This window comes from Oncorhynchus nerka, linkage group LG18 (assembly GCF_034236695.1).
Source record: "Oncorhynchus nerka isolate Pitt River linkage group LG18, Oner_Uvic_2.0, whole genome shotgun sequence".
In the NCBI taxonomy this organism is placed as follows: domain Eukaryota; kingdom Metazoa; phylum Chordata; class Actinopteri; order Salmoniformes; family Salmonidae; genus Oncorhynchus; species Oncorhynchus nerka.
The window spans coordinates 19,074,693-19,096,273 of record NC_088413.1 but is presented as its reverse complement, the minus strand read 5'-3'; the positions used below and the strand labels follow the sequence as shown (position 1 = coordinate 19,096,273).

Below are 21,581 nucleotides of genomic sequence, written 5' to 3'. Positions count from 1 at the left end.
TTCACTCTCTCTCTCACATTCACTCTCTTTCTTCCTTCCACAGTGATGTTGGGACATCAATGCTGGTACTTCCAAACTGAGCTTTGTAAAAAAAAAAAACTATTTCAACCATTCCTCTGTCCTCTCTGGCTATGTAGAATACGCTTCCTCTATCAGCACTGCAATGCAGTCAACCTCATCCTCAATCGTCCCACGTCCTGTGGCTGAAGCGAGTGGACGATGGCCTCAGAGATCTTCTCTCTCAACCTGGCTGTATCTGAGATCCTCTACTGCCTGTGTTCTGTCTTCTTTGTCTACATACACCTCCCTATTCCCTCTCTCCTAGTCTCTCCTCTGATTGGACCCTGTTCCAGTGCTGTATATGTTTTGAACGCTACCTGGCGGTGGTCCACCCTGTGGTCTTCCTGAAGTACAAACTCCTCAGATACATGTTGTGGGTTAGTCTGGTTGGTTGTAATCATGTTCTGTAAAAGGGCCTAAATGTTATATATTATGCGCCTGTGGGTGAAATACTGGTCTTATTTTAATGTATGTTATTCTGCTGCCTCTGTTTTCAGGGCCGCCCTGCATGGCACAAGAAATCAGGTGAGAAGCACTTTTATATTAGAACAGTTCAATGCACAACGAACCATTGGACACGGGGAGGAGAGGAGACAACAGAGAATGGTACAACACCAGACACAAACATACAATTTTGCTGTATTCCCAAAAACCATATTGAACCATCAGAAGTCTCCCTCCTGCATCGTGGTCTGTCTTTTGTTCCAATTAATGACTTTCAGAAATATCAGATTACGGGAGTGATGGTTTGACTTCCCTTCCTGTAGATTTTGTTTTGTTCATTTTTATTATTGAGATCTAGGTCTCATTTTCAAATGTGCCCTGGGAATAATACAGAAATGTAAACACAAAAAGATATTATATTAACAATCAAATAAAACAAACACATGTATCAATGTACAAATCCCTTGACTTTCTCCTAAACTGACCCAGAGACAACAACACATTGGAGATTATTCCACATGACAGGGGCCTGGTAGGAACATGCAGATTTACACAACTCTGTGGATACACGTGGCGTCTCCATCATTAACCAACCCTGTCATTGTTGTAATCAGAGTTTATATATTTCAACAATGATGTTAAGTTGAGTAAATTGGTAGTTTATTGAATAAGGCTTTATAAACAAAAACAGAATAATGAAGTGACCTACAGTTGAAGTTGGATGTTTACATACACCTTAGCCAAAAACATTTAAACTCAGTTTTTCACAATTCCTGACATTTCATTCTAGTAAAGATTCCCTGTCTTGGTTCAATTAGTGTCACCACTTTATTTTAAGAATGTGACATGTCAGAATAATAGTAGAGAGAATGAATTATTTCAGCTTGTATTTCTTTCATCACATTCCCGGTGGGTCAGAAGTTTACATACACTCAATTAGTATTTGGTAGCATTGCCTTTAAATTGTTTAACTTGGGTCAAACGGTTTGGGTAGCCTTCCACAAGCTTCCCACAATAAGTTGGGTGAATGTTGGCCCATTCCTCCTGACAGAGCTGGTGTAAATTAGTCAGGTTTGTAGGCCTCCTTGCTTTGTCAGTTCTGCCCACACATTTTCTGTAGGCTTGAGGTCAGGGCTTTGTGATGGCCACTCCAATATCTTGACTTTGTTGTCCATTTTGCCACAACTTTGGAAGTATGCTTGGGGATATTGTCCATTTGGAAGACCCACTTGCGACCAAGCTATAACTTCCTGACTGATGTCTTGAGATGTTGCTTTAATATATCCACAAATTTTCCTTTCCTCGTGATGCCATCTATTTTGTGAAGTGCACCAGTCGCTCCTGCAGCAAAGCACCCCACAACATGATGCTGCCACCTCCGTGCTTCACGGTTGGGATGGTGTTCTTCCGCTTGCAAGCCTCCCCCTTTTTCCTCCAAACATAATGATGGTCATTATGGCCAAACAGTTCTATTTTTGTTTCATCAGACCAGAGGACATTTCTCCAAACATACGATCTTTGTCCCCATGTGCAGTTGCAAACTGTAGTCTGGCTTTTTTATGGCGGTTTTGGAGCAGTGGTTTCTTCCTTGCTGAGAGGCCTTTCAGGTTATGTCGATATAGGACTCGTTTTTACTGTGGATATAGATACTTTTGTACCTGTTTCCTCCAGCATCTTCACAAGGTCCTTTGCTGTTGTTCTGGTATTGATTTGTACTTTTCCTACCAAAGTACGTTCATCTCTAGGAGACAGGACGTGTCTCCTTCCTGAGCGGTATGACGACGGCGTGGTCCCATGGTGTTTATACTTGCGTACTATTGTTTGTACAGATGAACGTGGTACCTTCAGGCGTTTGTAAATTTCTCCTAAGGATGAACCAGACTTGTGGAGGTGTACATTTTTTTCTGATGTCTTGACTGATTTCTTTTGATTTTCCCATGATGTCAAGCAAAGAGGCACTGAGTTTGAAGGTAGGACTTGAAATACAGCCAAAGATACACCTCCAATTGACTCAAATTATGTCAATTAGCCTATCAGAAGCTTCTAAAGGCATTTGATAATTTTCTCGAATTTTCCAAGCTATTTAAAGGCACAGTCAACTTAGTGTATGTAAACTTCTGACCCACTGGAATTGTGATACAGTGAATTATAAGTGAAATAGTCTGTCTGTAAACAATTGTTGGAATAATTACTTGTATCATGCCAAAGTGGATGTCCTAAACGACTTGCCAAAACTACAGTTTGTTAACAAGAAATTTGTGGAGTCGTTGAATAAAAAGTTTTAATGACTCCAACCCAACTTCTGACTTCAACTGTACATGTTTATAGCGAGGTCCAACCAGTTTGATGATAAAGGATGCAGTGGTGAGTGTCTGTCAGATGTTTTACCTTGAAGTGCACTATTATTAATTGTGTCCAAGGGCTTCATAACCCTGTTTGCTGCATTCATGTTTATAATATCACCATCATCTATAACAGGAATGAATGAAGACTGAATGATCTGTTTTCTACTATTTAATGAAAGGCAAGCCCTATTCCTACAGGAGAAGCCCAACTTAACTCTTCATTTCTTGACTAACTCGTCAACATGCTTTTTAAAAGATACCTTTTCATCAATCCAGATGACCAGATATTTATAGGCGGGGACACGATCAATAAGGGCACCATCTGAGGTACTTATGCACAAATCATCAGTTACATTATTACATGATTAGGAAAATAACATGTACTTGGATTTACCAGCGTCTTGTACCAACTTCAAGTCAACTAAGGCTTTCTGCAAGGTAGTAAAGAAGACTGAAGAGTCAGAGCCTGAGCTGCCGTAGGGGCAGTAGCATATACAACAGTGTCAACAGTGTTAATATTGGGTCTGCAGGTTATGTACACAGAGAGTGTAAACCAGCCAAATAGCTTCTCAAATTGTCCATATTTTGCAAGAAAATTGTGGTATAGGCCGGGACTCAAACAAATGGCGCTTGTAGACAATGCAGCTTTTAAAGGTAATGGTACCACGTTCGTGGAGATGGTATTCAAGGGAAATGCTGCACATGTCGGCTCAATTTGAAATGACCTTTAAAATGTCAAGCATGGTAACGCATTTAACATATTGAATCCCGTTCATAATGTACTTGTTGTAAATAGACCTACTGTCATTCTGTTTAAACTTTAGCATGACATTTTATTGGCAGAGAGACCGGCAATTTAGCTGGTTAATACCGAAATAGACTGGCGCCAAACATTTACATGTGTTTCTCTTGAAATGATGAATGATTCATTTGCTTGAAATTTACAGTGTGGATATTGTTGGGTTGATGAGATTAAATATATACTTAATTATGATCTCCCTGTCAGTCTGTCTTCTTTAAAGAGGATAATTGAAGGATATGTCTGTATATTTCTAAAAAAAAAAAATAACTATAATAACAAATACAATTATATATATTATATTTTTCCATTAAATCAATGGTCAGTTCCAGCTATAATGGTGTCATGACATTTACATTGAATTCTTCTGCCTTGACCACCATGTTGTGTAACTAGGACCTGGAGTTTATCCTGACTTTTTGACCTGACCTGGTTTGGAGAAACTCAGGGCCCTATCCATCCATCCATAACACATTCTACACAGCACAGAATATTCTCTTCAACCATACTACACATCACTTAGTGTTGTCATAACCAGTGGAAAACATTTGCATGTCAGGTGTGGTCCATCTAGTGAGATGATGGTCAGCATCAGTTTGCAGACCGGCGAAATACAGGTGTCTGAGTGGGGATGGCTGAGGGTGTGGTTGTAGGTGAAGGAGGGAGGGAGGGCAGGAGGGAGCAAAAGAGAGAGAGAGACACACACACGTGTTCTCTCTGTTTGGAGGGAGGTTAAGGTTAAGTTATGGTTCAAGCTCTCATTCTGAATGGTTGTGAGAGTTAAAGTTTGAGATAGGGTTCAAATAAAAAAATAGAAAAACCAGTGTCCCCGACTGATCACGAGTCATGGGATTACTCTCATAACCCCCAACCAAAGCGTACTTGTTGGTAATTGTTGCCCCTAGTGGCCTGTTTAAAAGGCATTTCCCACATCCTCAAGACATGGATAGGCATCCAATCCCCCTGTGGACACTGGACTGTATCGGGTGTATCAGGTGTCTCTGAGGAAGAGGTGACTGAGTCCTCCAAGAATAGATTTTCTTTCGGGTAATGTAATTTTGTAAAAATGTATCATTTCTTTCACCTCATTAGAACATTCCAAAATATGGAACACAGTTTTTTTCGAATCTCCAGAGAAAAATGACTTTTAACGGTGACAATTAAAGTAACAGTGTTGACCTATGAATGCAAGCTTAAAAAATATATTTGTACTTGTTATTTTCCTACAATCTGACATTCCTCGTCAGAGCTCTGGTCGACTTCTAAAATGGCAACCTATACCCTATATTTATTTATTTTATTTTAGTTCAACTTTATTTAGCTAGGGCTCTAGTCAAAAGTAGTGCACTGTATAAGGAATAGGGTACCATTGTAGATACACTGTGGTCTACATCAGCAGGTTGAGATGACACGACAAGCAGGTGTGGCAGGGCAGGGCAGAGATTTGGATATTTAGTGTGAGGTCATCAGTTCCAGCACCTGTGACAGACACAACCCACCACACCTCAGAGGACAGAGACGCTGAATCAATAGGCTACAGGTGAGTTAAATAGTTTCATTTGTATTTTTAAATGATAGTTTTTCATTTAGAATTTAATTTATCTCAAATGATATCGATTGATGTAGCTTGTGAGCAAAACTATTGTAATATTAGCAATTTATACAAATATATCGACATATTTTGATATTTCGTCATGTTTACAAAGTGATCATCTCTATTGATTGTATGATCTACAAAGGCTGGTAAGAGAGTATCTTTATTAATTTAGCTTCATTAGGTTTTGTGTGTGTTTCATTGTGATTTTGGCACAGCTGCACACCTAGTTGATGGTACTCAGTGTTTTTAATACATTTTTCAACCAATGTAAAAAAGAATCTGTCATTACCAGAATAATACTGTATCAACAGCCTATTGCCTTGGGTACAGAATGATTATATGTGCATATATAAGATGAGTAAAGACTGCAATTATAGCACGTTATAAATAGTTTACATGATACTTTTGCTTGTAAAAATGTCCTCCCCTGTTTCTGTACCCCTCTCTCTCCCTTTCTATCCCTCCCTTTCCCTCTCTCTCCCTTTCTATCCCTCCCTTTCCCTCTCTCTCCCTTTCTATCCCTCCCTTTTCCTCTCTTTCCCTTTCTATCCCCCCTTTCCCTCTCTCTCCCTTTCTCCCTCCCTTTCCCTCTCTCTCCCTTTCTATCCCTCCCTTTCCCTCTCTCTCCCTTTCTATCCCTCCCTTTCCCTCTCTCTCCCTTTCTATCCCTCCCTTTTCCTCTCTTTCCCTTTCTATCCCTCCCTTTCCCTCTCTCTCCCTTTCTATCCCTCCCTTTCCCTCTCTCTCCCTTTCTATCCCTCCCTTTCCCTCTCTCTCCCTTTCTATCCCTCCCTTTCCTCTCTCCCCTTTCTATCCCTCCCTTTTCCTCTCTCCCTTTCTATCCCTCCCTTTCCCTCTCTCTCCCTTTCTATCCCTCCCTTTTCCTCTCTCTCCCTTTCTATCCCTCCCTTTCCCTCTCTCTCCCCCTCTTCCCTCCCTTTCCCTCTCTCTCCTTTCTATCCCTCCCTTTCCCTCTCTCTCCCCCCTATCCCTCCCTTTCCCTCTCTCTCTCTATCCCTCCCTTTCCCTCTCTCTTCCTCTTTCATTCCCTCCTTCCCCCCATTTTGCACTATTTTTTGGTGTGCTTTCTTGTGGTTCTAACTAGGCTGCACACCTAGTTGACAGGATTCAGCGATTCACATATGTTTTTCAAACAGGGTAAAAAAAAAAGTGTCTTTACCAAACACCCTATTAGACTGGTAACAGAATGATTGTATGTACAAATATAATATGAATAAAGACTGGTATTATAGCGAGAGAAATACTTTGCATGAACCTGTTGTTTATATAACAATCCTCCTCTCCCTCACTCTCTCCTCTCTCTCTCTCTCTTCTCTCTCCCCATCTCCCTCCCGCTCACTCCTTCTCTCTCTCTCTCTCTCTCTCTCTCTCCCCATCTCCCTCCCGCTCACTCCTCCCTCCCTCTCTCTCTCTCTCTCTCTCTCTCTCTCTCTTCTCTCTCCCCATCTCCCTCCCGCTCACTCACTCCCTCCCTCTCTCTCTCTCTCTCTCTCTCTCTCTCTCTCTCTCCATCTCCCATCTCCTCCCGCTCACTCCCTCCCTCTCTCAATCTCTCTCTCTCTCTCCATCTCTCTCTCTCTCTCTCTCTCTTTAGCTCTTTCCTTTACAGATCTCAAGAACTTTCACACATTACAGTTCCATACATCGTTGAGATGAACTTAACTAAAGTCAATGATACGTTCACATCTCCTCCTGTCTCGCTCATTGATCCGGAAGAAAAGGCTTTCCTTGTGGCATACTTATTCCCCTTTCTTACTGCTTCCTTTTCAATCAACATCATCCTGGGTCTCCCCACCAATATCTACATCCTGTGGCTGATACTGACTGGAGCTGGAGGGACGATGGCCTCAGAGTTCTTCTCTCTCAACCTGACCGTGTCTGAGATCATCTTCAGCCTCTTTAATACCATCAGCATGGCTGAACTCTACACCCAGTCTGAATTTATTGCAAAAGTTGCTATTTTTTCCTATGGGTTTGTTTTCACTGGCCGTCCCCTGTTCCTGTCCTGTATCTGTGTAGAGCGCTATCTGGCGGTGGTCCACCCTGTGGTCTTCCTGAAGTACAAACCCCTGAGATACAGGGTGGGGTGTTGTAGTGTTGTCTGGCTGATGGTTCTTGTGTCCTGCTGTTTATCTTTGTTTGCTAACTATTTACCAGTGTTCTTCTACTCTATATTTGCCCAGTCAATGATCTATTTTTCTCTGATGTCATTCTGCTGCCTCTCAGTTCTCTGGGCTCTGAAACGTCCAGGGCCGGGGGATGGGGACAGGGAGGGGACAAACAGCATTAAGATGAAGGCCTTTAAGATCATTTTGATTATCCTGGTGTATGCTGTGGTGTCTCAACTCCCAATGGCATTGATGGCACAGACTAAAAGTTACATTCACTACATTAACTTTTTTACAGGCATGTCTATTTGTTTGTGCATTGTTATAATCTCTGGGTTTGTACAGCCCTTCCTCTACCTCCACAGGGTTGGGAAACTACCCTGCATCAGAAGTCTCTAAAACATGAAGTTCAATCTCTTCAACCATTAGTGCTTTAGAAAATGTACAATATGTCATTATATTTCTGCCTTATGTTTTAATTTTAATTTTAATTGTGATTGTTTTCCAATTCATGATGATTGAATCTATTTCCAAAGTAATCAGTAGACTAGAAAGTGATGGTTTGATTCCCCGCCCTGTCGATTTTGTTTGGTAATATTGGGTCTGCAGTTTATATACCCGCATAATGTGTAAACCAGCCTAAGCACTTCTCAAGTCTTCCATATTTAGCAAGAAAATGTGGATATACAGGCCGGGATTCAATCCAATCGCACTTATAGACAACGTCGCTTTTAAGGTCAACAGTACTGCATTCGCAGACATGAGATTGAAAGTAAATGCTGCACGTCGGCTCAATTTGAAATGACCTTAAAATATCAAGTTTGATATTAGCGTGGTTTTGTTTTGAATCCCGGCTATAATGTACTTGTTTGTAAATAGACCTCCTGTCATTCTGTTTCAACTTTAGTGTGAGACTTTATTGGAAGAGAGACAGACAATTCAGTTGACTAAGGCAGAAACAGACTGGCACCAAACATTTACATGTGTTTTCTCTTGAAATGATAGGTGATGGTGCTTGAAAGTTACAATGTAGATATTGTTGTGGATGATCTGATTCAATAAATAATTATTAAGGAGCTGTCTGTCTGTCTGTCTGTGTTATGCAGGTGAGTGAGGACCCAAAAGCGGTTTAACAGAAACAGAGTCTTTTAATGTCCAAACACAGGGAAGACATAAATCCTCTTCAGATGTATCGGTTGACAAAATAGACAACCCGCAGAGAGGGCGACAAATAAATCATAAAGTCCTCTGATCTTTACAGGAGAGTCCCCTTCTAGCAGCAGAGGAGAATAGCAGGGTTAGCGGCAACAGACTGCTGGTCTCTCCGGGTAGGCGCGGGTTGTAGAGGACAGAGGTACCTGATCACACGTAGCATCTGATGAAGAGGCAGATTACGACAGAACGGGACAAGGGTGAAGCAAATGAGAATCTGACAAAGACAGAAGCAGAAACAGAGAGAGAAATAGAGACCTAATCAGAGGGAAAAAAGGGAACAGGTGGGAGAGAGTAAACGAGGTAGTTAGAGGAGATGAGGAACAGCTGGGGGAAGGAAAGGGAGAGAAGGTAACCTAATACGACCAGCAGGGGGAAACGAAGTGAAGAGAAAGAACAGGAACAAGACATAACATGACAATACATGACAGTCTGTCTTCTTTAACGATGATACATAAAGGATGTCTGTATATTTATATAAAAAATAACTAATTATAATATCAAACAAGGTAACAGTAAACATGTTATCCCCCACGAATGATGCAGCGCCCCCAATTAGTGACAACAATTCAAGATCAAACGAGACAGGATATCCTTGTTAAAAATGTTTGATTTCAGTTGATTACTATATCGTCCCCCTTGGAGTAACGGATCTCGTCCTCCTCTTCTGAGGAGGAGTAGCGAGAAGGATCGGAGGACCAATGCGCAGCGTGGTAAGTGTCCATAATGTTTCATCAAAACACAACAGACCACTGGAACAAAACAATAAATGTGAATAAACGAAACAGTCCCAAAACCCCCAACTTAAAAGTGAAACCAGGCTACCTAAGTATGATTCTCAATCAGGGACAACGATTGACAGCTGCCTCTGATTGAGAACCATACTAGGCCGAACACAGAAATCCCAAATAATAGAAAAACGAACATAGACAACCCACCCAACTCACGCTCTGACCATACTAAAACAAAGACATAACAAAGGAACTAAGGTCAGAACGTGACACTTGGGCCTATCAGTTTAAGTAAATGATGGATCTCTATAGCAAGACGCATCTTTTAGCCAGTTTTCATAGAAATCGCGCCAGTGCTGACTGAGATATCGCGTGTGACTGACGGGCGGATGGAATGTGACCGATCCATAGTCTCCTCCCTGATTTAATTGTGGGGGACAATACTATAATCATGTTTCTATATATTTATCCTTGAAATCAGTGGGCAGTTCCAGCTATAATGCACTAATCACCATATTGTGTAACTAGGTCCTCGAGATTTCCTGGCCTTTTGACTTGACCTGGTCTGGAAAAACTCTGGGCCCTATCCATCCATAACACATTCTACACTGCACGGCATATTCTCTTCAACCATACTAAACATCACTTAGTGTTGTCATAACCAGTGGAAAACATTTGCATGTCAGGTGTGGTCCATTAAGTGAGGTGATGGGTGGCATCAGTTTACGAACAGGAGAAACACAGGTTACTTGGTGAGGGTGCATGAAGGTGTAGCTGTTGGGGAGGGAGGGATGTGTCTTCTGGTTGGCCAATAAAATGACCTTATTGGATGCAGTAGTTTCACCTTTACCTCCATGTTTTTATCATGCCCAGAGTCAGTCATTCCAATCCAGTACTTATCATCATAGCAGCAAACTAGAACACAATAAATCTGCCAGGAACCAGCAGCTTCCATCACTCTGTTACACTCTTCAAAAGCCTCATAGGTGCAAAGAGAGTTTGCAGTGACACAGATGATGCCATTAAGTTTGACTTGGTCCTCGGGAAACCCATAGATCTGATTTTGATCTGATTTTCTATTGTCTAATTTGCTGCTATGATGATGAGTGCTGGATTGGAAATGCCGATGCTGTGGATGATAAAAACATGGACCTGAAGTTGAAATGAATCCGTCCAAGTTATCCAGCAAGATCCTTTTCTTGGCCAAACAAAGAGGACACATGTTGTTTACCAAAAACAAGCATCATCTGCACCATCAAGGAACTAACCACTTCAACTGGTCACCAATATGATTTGGGATGTAGCAACATCACCACAATAGAAGATGCAATGAAGAAAGAAAGTGAAAGAATGAAATGAAGAATGAGTAGCCCTCAAAGCAGTTTTTAGTTTTCCTTGGGCAAATACATTGTTCTAATTTGAACTATTCACTCTGCATTTATAAATGATTATCATTTGAAGGTTCAGCCTTGAATTAACATTGAGTGGGGGTTCTTCACACCTTTTTCCACTAATAGTAGGAACAGCACCAGAACATGGTAATATTAGGAACAGCACCAGAACATGGTAATATTAGGAACAGAACCAGAACATGGTAATATTAGGAACAGAACCAGAACATGGTAATATTAGGAACAGAACCAGAACATGGTAATATTAGGAACAGCACCAGAACATGGTAATATTAGGAACAGCACCAGAACATGGTAATATTAGGAACAGCACCAGAACATGGTAATATTAGGAACAGAACCAGAACATGGTAACATTAGGAACAGAACCAGAACATGGTAATATTAGGAACAGCACCAGAACATGGTAATATTAGGAACAGAACCAGAACATGGTAATATTAGGAACAGCACCAGAACATGGTAATATTAGGAACAGCACCAGAACATGGTAATATTAGGAACAGCACCAGAACATGGTAATATTAGGAACAGAACCAGAACATGGTAATATTAGGTTGTATGATGGCACATACACTTCGATGACTGATTTCTCTGAACAGGTGAAAATAACCATCACCAAATTCACAGAGGATGCATGAAATAGTATGAAGACACAATACTACTAGCCACAGCTTTGTACTACTTGTCAGACATAGAGAATGAATCAGGTATACTGGCCGTTGGGGTGGGCTTGGTGTGGGGTTTAGGGGGTTACGTGGGTGGCTTTTTACCGTTAATTTGGATTCCTCACATTTTAATCATTGTTAAGAAGAGGTTTGGTCCAAATCTGATGTAGGGTACTATATTTATTGAATATTATAGGTATCCTATAAATGTAAATGGCCAATTTGGGTGCAATCAATTCACTTAACAAAACAATGTTGCAGGAATGCTTATCTTATCTGTTTATAACTACAGCAACTACAGTGCTGTGAACAAGTCTTCACCATCCTGATTTCTTATTTTTTGCACATTTGTCACACTTAAATGTTTCAGATCATCAAACTAAATGAAATATTACACAAAGATAACCCAAGTAAACACAACATGCAGTTTTCAATTGATCATTGTATTTATTAAGGGAAAAAAGTGAAGTAAGGCCAAAAGAACTCAAAAAGCAAGACATCGTGCCGCGATCCAAAGAAATTCAGGAACAGATGAGAAACAAAGTAATTGACATCTATCAGTCTAGAAAGGGTTACAAAGCCATTTCTAAAGCTTTGGGACTCCAGTGAACCACGGTGAGAGACATTATCCCAAATGGAGAAAGTGTTGAACAGTTGTGAACCTTCTCAGGAGTGGCCGGCCTACCAAAATTACCCCAAGAGCGCAGCGATGACTCATCCAAGAGGTCACAAAAGAACCCACAACAACATCTAAAGAACTGCAGGCCTCACTTGCCTCAGTTAAGGTCAGTGTTCATGACTCAACCATAAGAGACTGGGAAAAAATGGCATCCATGGCAAAAAGAACATAAAGGCTTGTCTCACTTTTGGCAAAAAAAACATCTTGATGATCCCCAAGACTTTTGGGGAAATATTCTGTGGACTGATGAGACAAAGTTGAACTTTTTGGAAGGTGTGCGTCCCGTTACATCTGGTGTAAAAGTAACACAGCATTTCAGAAAAAGAACATCACACCAACAGTCAAATATGGTGGTGGTAGTGTGATGGTCTCGGGCTGCTTTATAACCTGGACAACTTGCTGTGATTGATGGAGCCATGAATTCTGCTCTCTCCCAAAAAATCCTGAAGGAGAATGTCTGGCCATCAGTTTGTGACCTCAAGCTGAAGAGCACTTGGGTTCTGCAGCAGGGCAATGATCTAACACACACCAGCAAGTCCTCCTCTGTAAACTGGTCATCTCTGTATACCCGTCACAAGACCCACTGGTTGATGGTTATTTATAAAACCCTCTTATGCCTCACTCCCCCCTATGTGAGATATCTACTGCAGCCCTCATCTTCTGTTCAGAACACCTGTTCTGCCAGTCACATTCTGTTAAAGGTCCCCAAAGCACACACATCCCTGGGTCGCTGCTCTTTTCAGTTCACTGCAGGTAACGACTGGAACGAACTGCAAAAAAACACTCAACCTGGACAGTTTAATCTCAATCTCTTCATTCAAAGACTCAATCATGGACACTCTTACTGACAGTTGTGGCTGCTTTGTGTGATATATTGTTGTCTCTACCTTCTTGAACTTTGTGCTGTTGACTGTGCCCAATAATGTTTGTACCATGTTTTGTTGTGTGTCATGTGTTGCTGCCTTGCTATGTTGTCTTTAGGTCTCTCTTTGTGTAGTGTTGTATTGTCTCTCTTGTTGTGATGTGTGTTTTGACCTATATTAATATTGTATTTATTATTATTATTCAATCCCAGGCATCCCTGCCTTTTGGTGGGCAGTCATTGTAAATAAGAATTTGTTCTTAACTGACTTGCCTAGTTAAATAAAGGTTAAATAAAAAATAAATAAAAATAAAAATAATCGCATGCTAATGACATCAACCTCTCAGTTGATGCGCTGAGGTAGGTATATGACGACTGATATAGCGGGCTGGGGGAACTTAACGACGAAACGGAAGTCCCCCGTGAGCGTCTTGATGGAATGTAGTGAGTTGGCTAGCTTGATAGCAAATTAGCTGTAAAGTCGACGAATTGTCCTGTCAAACATTGAAGATATATCGAGTGGTCTTTAAATATTTATCCAACGATGCCAGGTAGATACGTTTTTGTTGCGCTACTGGCTGCTGTGCATTCCAGATACAATTTGACCTGAATCGTGTGTGCATATCACGCTGTTAGCCTTCGAGCTAAGTTTGATTTAGCTTGTTTCTACCACTACCAGCTGGCTACCTGCTAACAGTTTTATAGCTAGCTATAAAGACAATCCAAGGTAGTAAGAAGGCTTTGCTAGTTACAGGTGACATAACATTCAGTCTGTAGATCAAAAATAGCTTGCTAGCCAAGTTTGATCCAATATGCGTGTTTTTATATTTTCAAGTTAGTTAGCAAGCTCGCTAGCCAAGTAGCTTTCTTGCTCGCTAGTAACGTTAGTATGCCAAAGCCTTTTTCATAGGGTGATTGCACGATGTGTTAGTTATCTAATGAATGCTAACTTAAATAACTCGTTTCATCAGTGACTTGATGGCTACAGTAAATTTAGTCGAAACTACAACTCTTTTATATCACAAATTATTTTCAGGCTGCTTTAAGTTGGCTATCTAGTTAGCTAGTCCGTGCTAGTTTTCTGAGTTCGCTAGCTACGTAGTTAGCTAACGTTGTGTACCAACTAGCAAACTACCCAACGTTGTTTACCAACTAGTAAGCTAGCTACTGTAACTAGCTCACTAGCAAACTGCCAATACTCAAAATATGATTTGTGCTGCGATGAACGGTAATGTTAGCTGTAACTAACGTTACTCCAGTTAGCTAATTTTCTGGCTGGCTTGTTGCAGCTGTGACACGCAGGTAGGCCTCGCTCCATGTGGGGTTTGTCATCACTTTTTTTTCTCGTGACATGTGCATCCTTCAATGCTGACGATACAGGTAACGCGTTAGCTAGGTATTGTTGAGTTATAACGGTAGGAACTGGCTAGCTAGTAATTGTATCCACGTCAGCTGTACGCGCAGCCACTGACTCGCTACTCTTGGTCTACTTTAACTAGTATGACACTAGCAAGTAGTAAGTAAAATAATGTAGTATTGACTTTATTTTACTTTTTGGCAATATACATTTGTTCATGTGTGGGTAGATAACGGTTTAACTTTCTACTCTTATGTTTTAGCTACGTTTTTTGACCTTAATGTTTATTAAACACGTAATTTATTCAGTTTACCCAAGCTGAGCTTTACTCTCAATTTGAAAGCCATTTGCCTCATTTTAAAGTGGGTTGCCATTTATGCATGTGTGAAACTGTTAACCCTACAGAGCCTGCGGAGATGAACAGTCCTGAGATGGCGAAAACACCAGGCGGTAGCAGTGCTCCCGGGAAAGAGAATGTGGCCAATGGGCACAAGGAGGGAGAGGTGGGCAACAACAACAACCCCTTCGCTGACTACATGTGGATGGAGAACGAGGAGGATTACAACAGACAGGTCAGTGATTTTTAGGACCACTCTTTATGTACATACACATGTACGTATGCACACAGGTGCACACACAGACTCGGTGATAGACAGAGGGACACCCACACAGATGTACAGACCACACACACACTAAAAGGTGAGTAATGTTGCCCTGGATAGATATTGCCTGGCATTGTCCACAGATCTAGGATCAGGTTACTCTACTCTCAGGATCAAGGGGCATGTTCACTCTTCCTTGCAGGTTTTCTCAAGCTCTGTTAAGTTAGTTGGGGAGCGGCAGCCAAAGAGTTAAACATTTTCCCATCAGACCACAGAATTGTTTGCCTTGTGCTCGGTCTTTCACATGCCTTTTTGCAAACTCCAGCCATGCTGTCATGTGCCACTCTCCCATAAAGCCCAACTTGGTGAAGTGCTGTAGAGACTGTTGTCCTTCTGGCAGGTTCTCCCTTCTTGCCCGGTTGTTCAGTTTGGTCGAACGGCCAGCTCTAGGCAGAGTGGGTAGTTCCATATTCCCTTCCCCAGATATATGCCTCATCACAATTTTATCTTGGAGATCTACGGACAGTTCCTTGGACTTCATGCCCGACTGATCTAAAGAACCAACTGGCGCCTGTCAGTTTTCTTAATAATTTCAGTAATAAAAAAATATAACTCAGCAAAAATAAGACGCGTCCCTTTTTCAGGACAATGTCTTTCAAAGATCATTTGTAAAAATCCAAATAACTTCACAGATCTTCATTGTAAAGGGTTTAAACACTGTTTCCCATGCTTGTTCAATGAACCATAAAACATTTATGAACATGCACCTGTGGAACGGTCGCTAAGACACTAACAGCTTAGACGGTAGGCAATTAAGGTCACAGTTATGAAAACTTAGGACACTAAAGAGGCTTTTCTACTGACTGAAAAAATCGCCCAAAAGAAAGATGCCCAGGGTCCCTGCTCATCTGCGTGGACGTGCCTTAGGCATGCTGCAAGGAGGCATGAGGACTGCAGATGTGGCCAGGGCAATAAATTGCAATGTCCGTACTGTGAGACACCTAAGACAGCGTTACAGGGAGACAGGACGAACAGCTGATTGTCTTCGCAGTGGCAGACCACGTGTAACAACACCTGCACAGGATCGGTACATCTGAACATCACACCTGCGGGACAGGTACAGGATAGCAACAACTGCCCTAGTTACACCAGGAACGCACAATCCCCCCAATCAGTGCTCGGACTGTCCGCAACAGGCTGAGAGAGGCTGGACTGAGGGCTTGTAGGCCTGTTGTAAGGCAGGTCCTCACCAGACATCACCGGCAACAACGTTGCCTATGGGTACAAACCCACCATTGCTGGACCAGACAGGACTGGCAAAAAGTGCTCTTCACTGACAAGTCGCGGTTTTGTCTCACCAGGGGTGACAGTCAGTTTTGCGTTTATCGTTGCACCGAGGCCTGTACTCTGGAGCGGGATTGATTTGGGGGTGGAGGGTCCATCATGGTCTGGGGCGGTGTGTCACAGCATTATCAGACCTAGCTTGTTGTCATTGCAGACAATCAACGCTGTGCGTTACAGGGAAGACATCCTCCCTCGTGTGGTACCCTTCCTGCAGGCTCATCCTGACATGACCCTCCAGCATGACAATGCCACCAACTACACTGCTTGTTCTGTGCATGATTTCCTGTAAGACAGGAATGTCAGTGTTCTGCCTTGGCCAGCGAAGAGCCCGGATCTCAATCCCATTGAGCACGTCTGGGACCTGTTTAACTGGAGGGTGAGGGCTAGGGCTATTCCCCCCAGACATGTCTGGGAACTTGCAGGTGCCTTGGTGGAAGTGGGGTAACATCTCACAGCAAGAACTGGCAAATCTGGTGCAGTCCATGAGGAGGAGATGTACTTAATGCAGCTGGTGGCCACACCAGATAGTGACTGTTGATTTTGACCCCCCCTTTGTTCTGGGACACATTATTCCATTTCTGTTAGTCACATGTCTATGGAACTTGTTCAGTTTTTGTCAAATCTTATGTTCATACAAATATTTACACATGTCAAGTTTGCTGAAAATAACCGCAGTTGACAGTGAGAGGACAGTTTTCTTTTTTTAATCTCAAATAGTTTGTCTTCGCGGTCCTTATATGCGACGGGTCCGATAATGTTCATATCAGCTCTGATCAGCAAGCCGCATGGCCCACATCCCCTTCCAGACGTCACTCACCTGCTTCTCTTCGTCCGCTCTTCCTGCACATCTATTTTTTTCCATCCATTTTTAAAATATAATTTAGCAGGCGATCAGGGATGTAGACCCTTATCAGTCTTCTGTTACATTGGAGCAGCCCGCAGAGTGAGCAAAGTTGATACATTGTCTCTTCATCCCTGCTGTAACCAGCAGCATAGGCCAATCTGAGTAGGCTTTGCAAGTTGTCACTCAGCAGTGCCAGAGAGGGAAAACAAATTTCTGACAGTCATGCTTTCAGCTTTAAAGCAAAGAAAAGGCTTGTCTCTAGCTCAAATGGTGTAAAATTAAATAGAACCCATATTACGTTGGAGCATTGTGGTCCACATGGGCCTGCATACCTGTGGAACGCCTTGGACACCTTGTAAAGCCCCTGCCCCGGCAAATTAATGCTGTTCTTAATGTTTTGTACACTCGCCTCGAACCTGGGCTGCCCTCCAGTGCTTTGAGAAGGAGGCAAGGATAGAGGACATGAGGAAAGACATATTAAGAAATAATCATCTACTGCTGATTGTAATCCAGCCCTATTCTTCCCCTATTGTGTGGTCATCCCAGGTGGAGGAGGAGCTTCTGGAACAGGAGTTCTTAGAACGCTGTTTCCAGGAAATGCTGGAAGAGGAGGATCAGGATTGGTTCATCCCCGCCAGAGACCTTGCCCCTGGGGTGGGGCAGATTCAGCAACAGCTCAACGGGCTATCTGTCTCCAACGGCAACGCAGATGAACTCGCGGTAAGTCCTGTCAGAATGTTTGTCCGTCAGAATGTGTCACAATCTGTCTCTCTACACGAGCAGCATGTCTGAGCGTCGTCGACCAAAACGTCACTATATTTATAGGGCCAGTTTCCCAGACACAAAGTTGACTCCTGGACTAAAAAGCATGTTCAACGGAGATTCTTTATTCAGTCCAGGACAAGGATTCATATTTTGTCCCTTAGAGTTAACTTGAGAGTTAAAAGCCTGACAAGTATTTGCTGTGGAGCGTTATCCACATTCAGTACCTAGATACCGTAGGTAGCCCATCTTCTCCAGTTGTTATCCACATTCAGTACCTAGATACCGTAGGTAGCCCATCTTCTCCAGTGTTATCCACATTCAGTACCTAGATTTAATTTTTTTTAATTTTACCTTTATTTAACCAGGCAAGTCAGTTAAGAACACATTCTTATTTTCAATGACGGCCTGGGAACAGTGGGTTAACTGCCTGTTCAGGGGCAGAACGACAGATTTGTACCTTGTCAGCTCGGGGGTTTGAACTCGCAACCTTCCGGTTACTAGTCCAACGCTCTAACCACTAGGCTACACTGCCGCCCCATACCGTAGGTAGCCCATCTTCTCCAGTGTTATCCACATTCAGTACCTAGATACCGTAGGTAGCCCATCTTCTCCAGTTGTTATCCACATTCAGTACCTAGATACCGTAGGTAGCCCATCTTCTCCAGTGTTATCCACATTCAGTACCTAGATACCGTAGGTAGCCCATCTTCTCCAGTTGTTATCCACATTCAGTACCTAGATACCGTAGGTAGCCCATCTTCTCCAGTGTTATCCACATTCAGTACCTCCAGATACCGTTCAGGTAGCCCATCTTCTCCAGTGTTATCCACATTCAGTACCTAGATACCGTAGGTAGCCCATCTTCTCCAGTTGTTATCCACATTCAGTACCTAGATACCGTAGGTACCCATCTTCTCCAGTGTTATCCACATTCAGTACCTAGATACCGTTTTAGGTAGCCCATCTTCTCCAGTGTTATCCACTTATTCAGTACCTAGATACCGTAGGTAGCCCATCTTCTCAGTTGTTATCCACATTCAGTACCTAGATACCGTAGGTAGCCCATCTTCTCCAGTGTTATCCACATTCAGTACCTAGATACCGTAGGTAGCCCATCTTCTCCAGTTGTTATCCACATTCAGTACCTAGATACCGTAGGTAGCCCATCTTCTCCAGTTGTTATCCACATTCAGTACCTAGATACCGTAGGTAGCCCATCTTCTCCAGTGTTATCCACATTCAGTACCTAGATACCGTAGGTAGCCCATCTTCTCCAGTTGTTATCCACATTCAGTACCTAGATACCGTAGGTAGCCCATCTTCTCCAGTGTTATCCACATTCAGTACCTAGATACCGTAGGTAGCCCATCTTCTCCAGTGTTATCCACATTCAGTACCTAGATACCGTAGGTAGCCCATCTTCTCCAGTTGTTATCCACATTCAGTACCTAGATACCGTAGGTAGCCCATCTTCTCCAGTGTTATCCACATTCAGTACCTAGATACCGTAGGTAGCCCATCTTCTCCAGTGTTATCCACATTCAGTACCTAGATACCGTAGGTAGCCCATCTTCTCCAGTGTTATCCACATTCAGTACCTAGATACCGTAGGTAGCCCATCTTCTCCAGTGTTATCCACATTCAGTACCTAGATACCGTAGGTAGCCCATCTTCTCCAGTGTTATCCACATTCAGTACCTAGATACCGTAGGTAGCCCATCTTCTCCAGTGTTATCCACATTCAGTACCTAGATACCGTAGGTAGCCCATCTTCTCCAGTGTTATCCACATTCAGTACCTAGATACCGTAGGTAGCCCATCTTCTCCAGTGTTATCCACATTCAGTACCTAGATACCGTAGGTAGCCCATCTTCTCCAGTGTTATCCACATTCAGTACCTGGATACCGTAGGTAGCCCATCTTCTCAGGGTTATCCACATTCAGTACCTAGATACCGTAGGTAGCCCATCTTCTCCAGTTGTTTGAGCACAGACACGATACCGCTCCTACTCTTTGGCCCAGTTTTCCCAAAAAAATATTAAGCCTAGTCCTAGACTAAAGACCATGCTGAAAGGAAATTCTCCATTAAAATAGGTTTTTAGTCTGGGACTAGGGTTAATCTGGCGGAGAACCGACCATCAGCTGGAGAAACTATCCTGTGGTGCGTGTTACAATCTGAACCGTCTCCTCTTGTCCGTTTTTTATGTTGAGGCCCTGTTATTTTGACCTGTTCATACAGGTCTGGGTCCTTTATTGTATGCTCCTATACTAAATCTCTCCTCTCTTTTTACAGCGCAAGAGCAGCTTGAACCCAGAGGCGAAGGAGTTTGTTCCGGGAATGAAATACTAGGGTCCTCCCGCCAGTAGGGGGAACCCTCATAAAGACTCTTTGTGACTGCTGGCTTTCCAGCAGACACCCTTGCACTCGCCTGCTTTTGGGCTGTGTGGGGTACATGGGGTGGGGTTGGAGGGTGGGCTGGGGTATACTCTTCAATAAGCTTTTGGTTGCATTCCTCTGCTCAGACGTTGCATGCATCAACCTATGGTTACGTGCCAAGTCATCTACTGTGCCGTCGGGCACCAGATTGCTATGACATGTGGTTAGGGTTATAAATAAAATGCCTATTAAATAAAATACCTATTCAGGAGTTGTAAGATCTGGAATGCGTCAGCACCGTCTGAGTAGGGGAACGCAGCCTTTTATTTCCGTTTTGTTCCTATGTGGTTAACTAGGCAGGGGGCAGTGATGGGAGAAGGGTGGGCAGGGGCCATATCAGTATAAAATAATCCTATTGGACAGAATGGGAGGGGCCATCAGTATAAGATGTTCTTATTGGACAGACGGCAGAACTGGAGGTCAGATCTGCGTAGAAAGTTTGGTGTTTTATTTTTGTTCTTTCTCCTCAATCTCAAGTGCAGCCGTGTGAGTCTGTGATCGTGGCTGGAGATTTGTCTCTCCCCTGATCATTGTTGCAGTTTCCTTTTTTTGTCTTCTCTTTTCTGGATGTTTTTCTTTTCCTCGGAGGCTGGTTTTAGGGTAGGTAGTGTGTAGGGCAAAGTAGGCTTGGCGAAAGATGGACAGACTGCAGTGTACAGAAGGATTGGATGGGATTTGGCTGCGGGCGTAGCTGACCTGCGAGGGATTTCCATGGCAACAATTTCCTTTTTTCGTTTGGTTGATATGTAAAAACTTGAGTTGAAATCCTGTCACAGTGTGCGACTTGCATTAACAAACGAGGACAAAGTATGATGGAATAAAGATCAGGTACCCTCTGGGACTTTGGTGTCTTGTTCATTGTTTTATATACAGGTTTGATTTGTTATTACATGTCCAGTAACCTGTCATTACCGTAGCTAAAGGACCCCTCAAAAGATCACGCTGTGGGTTTGATAATGTCGACACAAACAAGTATCTCTGAATTGTCAAAATACATTTCAAATGTTTTTTTATTAACCTTTGTCAGGTTGAACATCGAATAGAGACCATGCAGGTCTAATTCTGAAGATGGTTTAGGTCAGTTGTCTCTGTTCTGTCTGTACGCAGGGCTGGTCTTGGGTCTGGACAGGCCAGGGTAGTTCTGCAGCAAAACCAGAGGAACAACATAATGAATTGTATTGTCTTTCCTCCTTTTGCTCAACTGTCTCTGTAAATGATTGAAGTTATCAGTTGTTCATTGTTGGGCTGGGTTTATACTGCAAGTGTAACCTGATCCCAGATCTGTTTGTCATCT

General features: G+C 42.7%; 1 protein-coding gene across 1 annotated transcript; it reads left to right on the top strand.

The window, feature by feature from the left end:
• The first annotated feature begins 13,335 nt into the window (after positions 1-13,335).
• LOC115119457 (polyadenylate-binding protein-interacting protein 2B-like) lies at positions 13,336-21,128 on the top strand. Its single transcript, XM_065003650.1, has 4 exons — positions 13,336-13,489; positions 14,701-14,867; positions 17,632-17,805; positions 20,144-21,128. The coding sequence occupies exons 1-4, from the start codon at positions 13,483-13,485 to the stop codon at positions 20,198-20,200; spliced, it is 405 nt and encodes a 134-aa protein (XP_064859722.1). The 5' UTR covers positions 13,336-13,482; the 3' UTR covers positions 20,201-21,128.
• Positions 21,129-21,581: the final 453 nt, after the last annotated feature.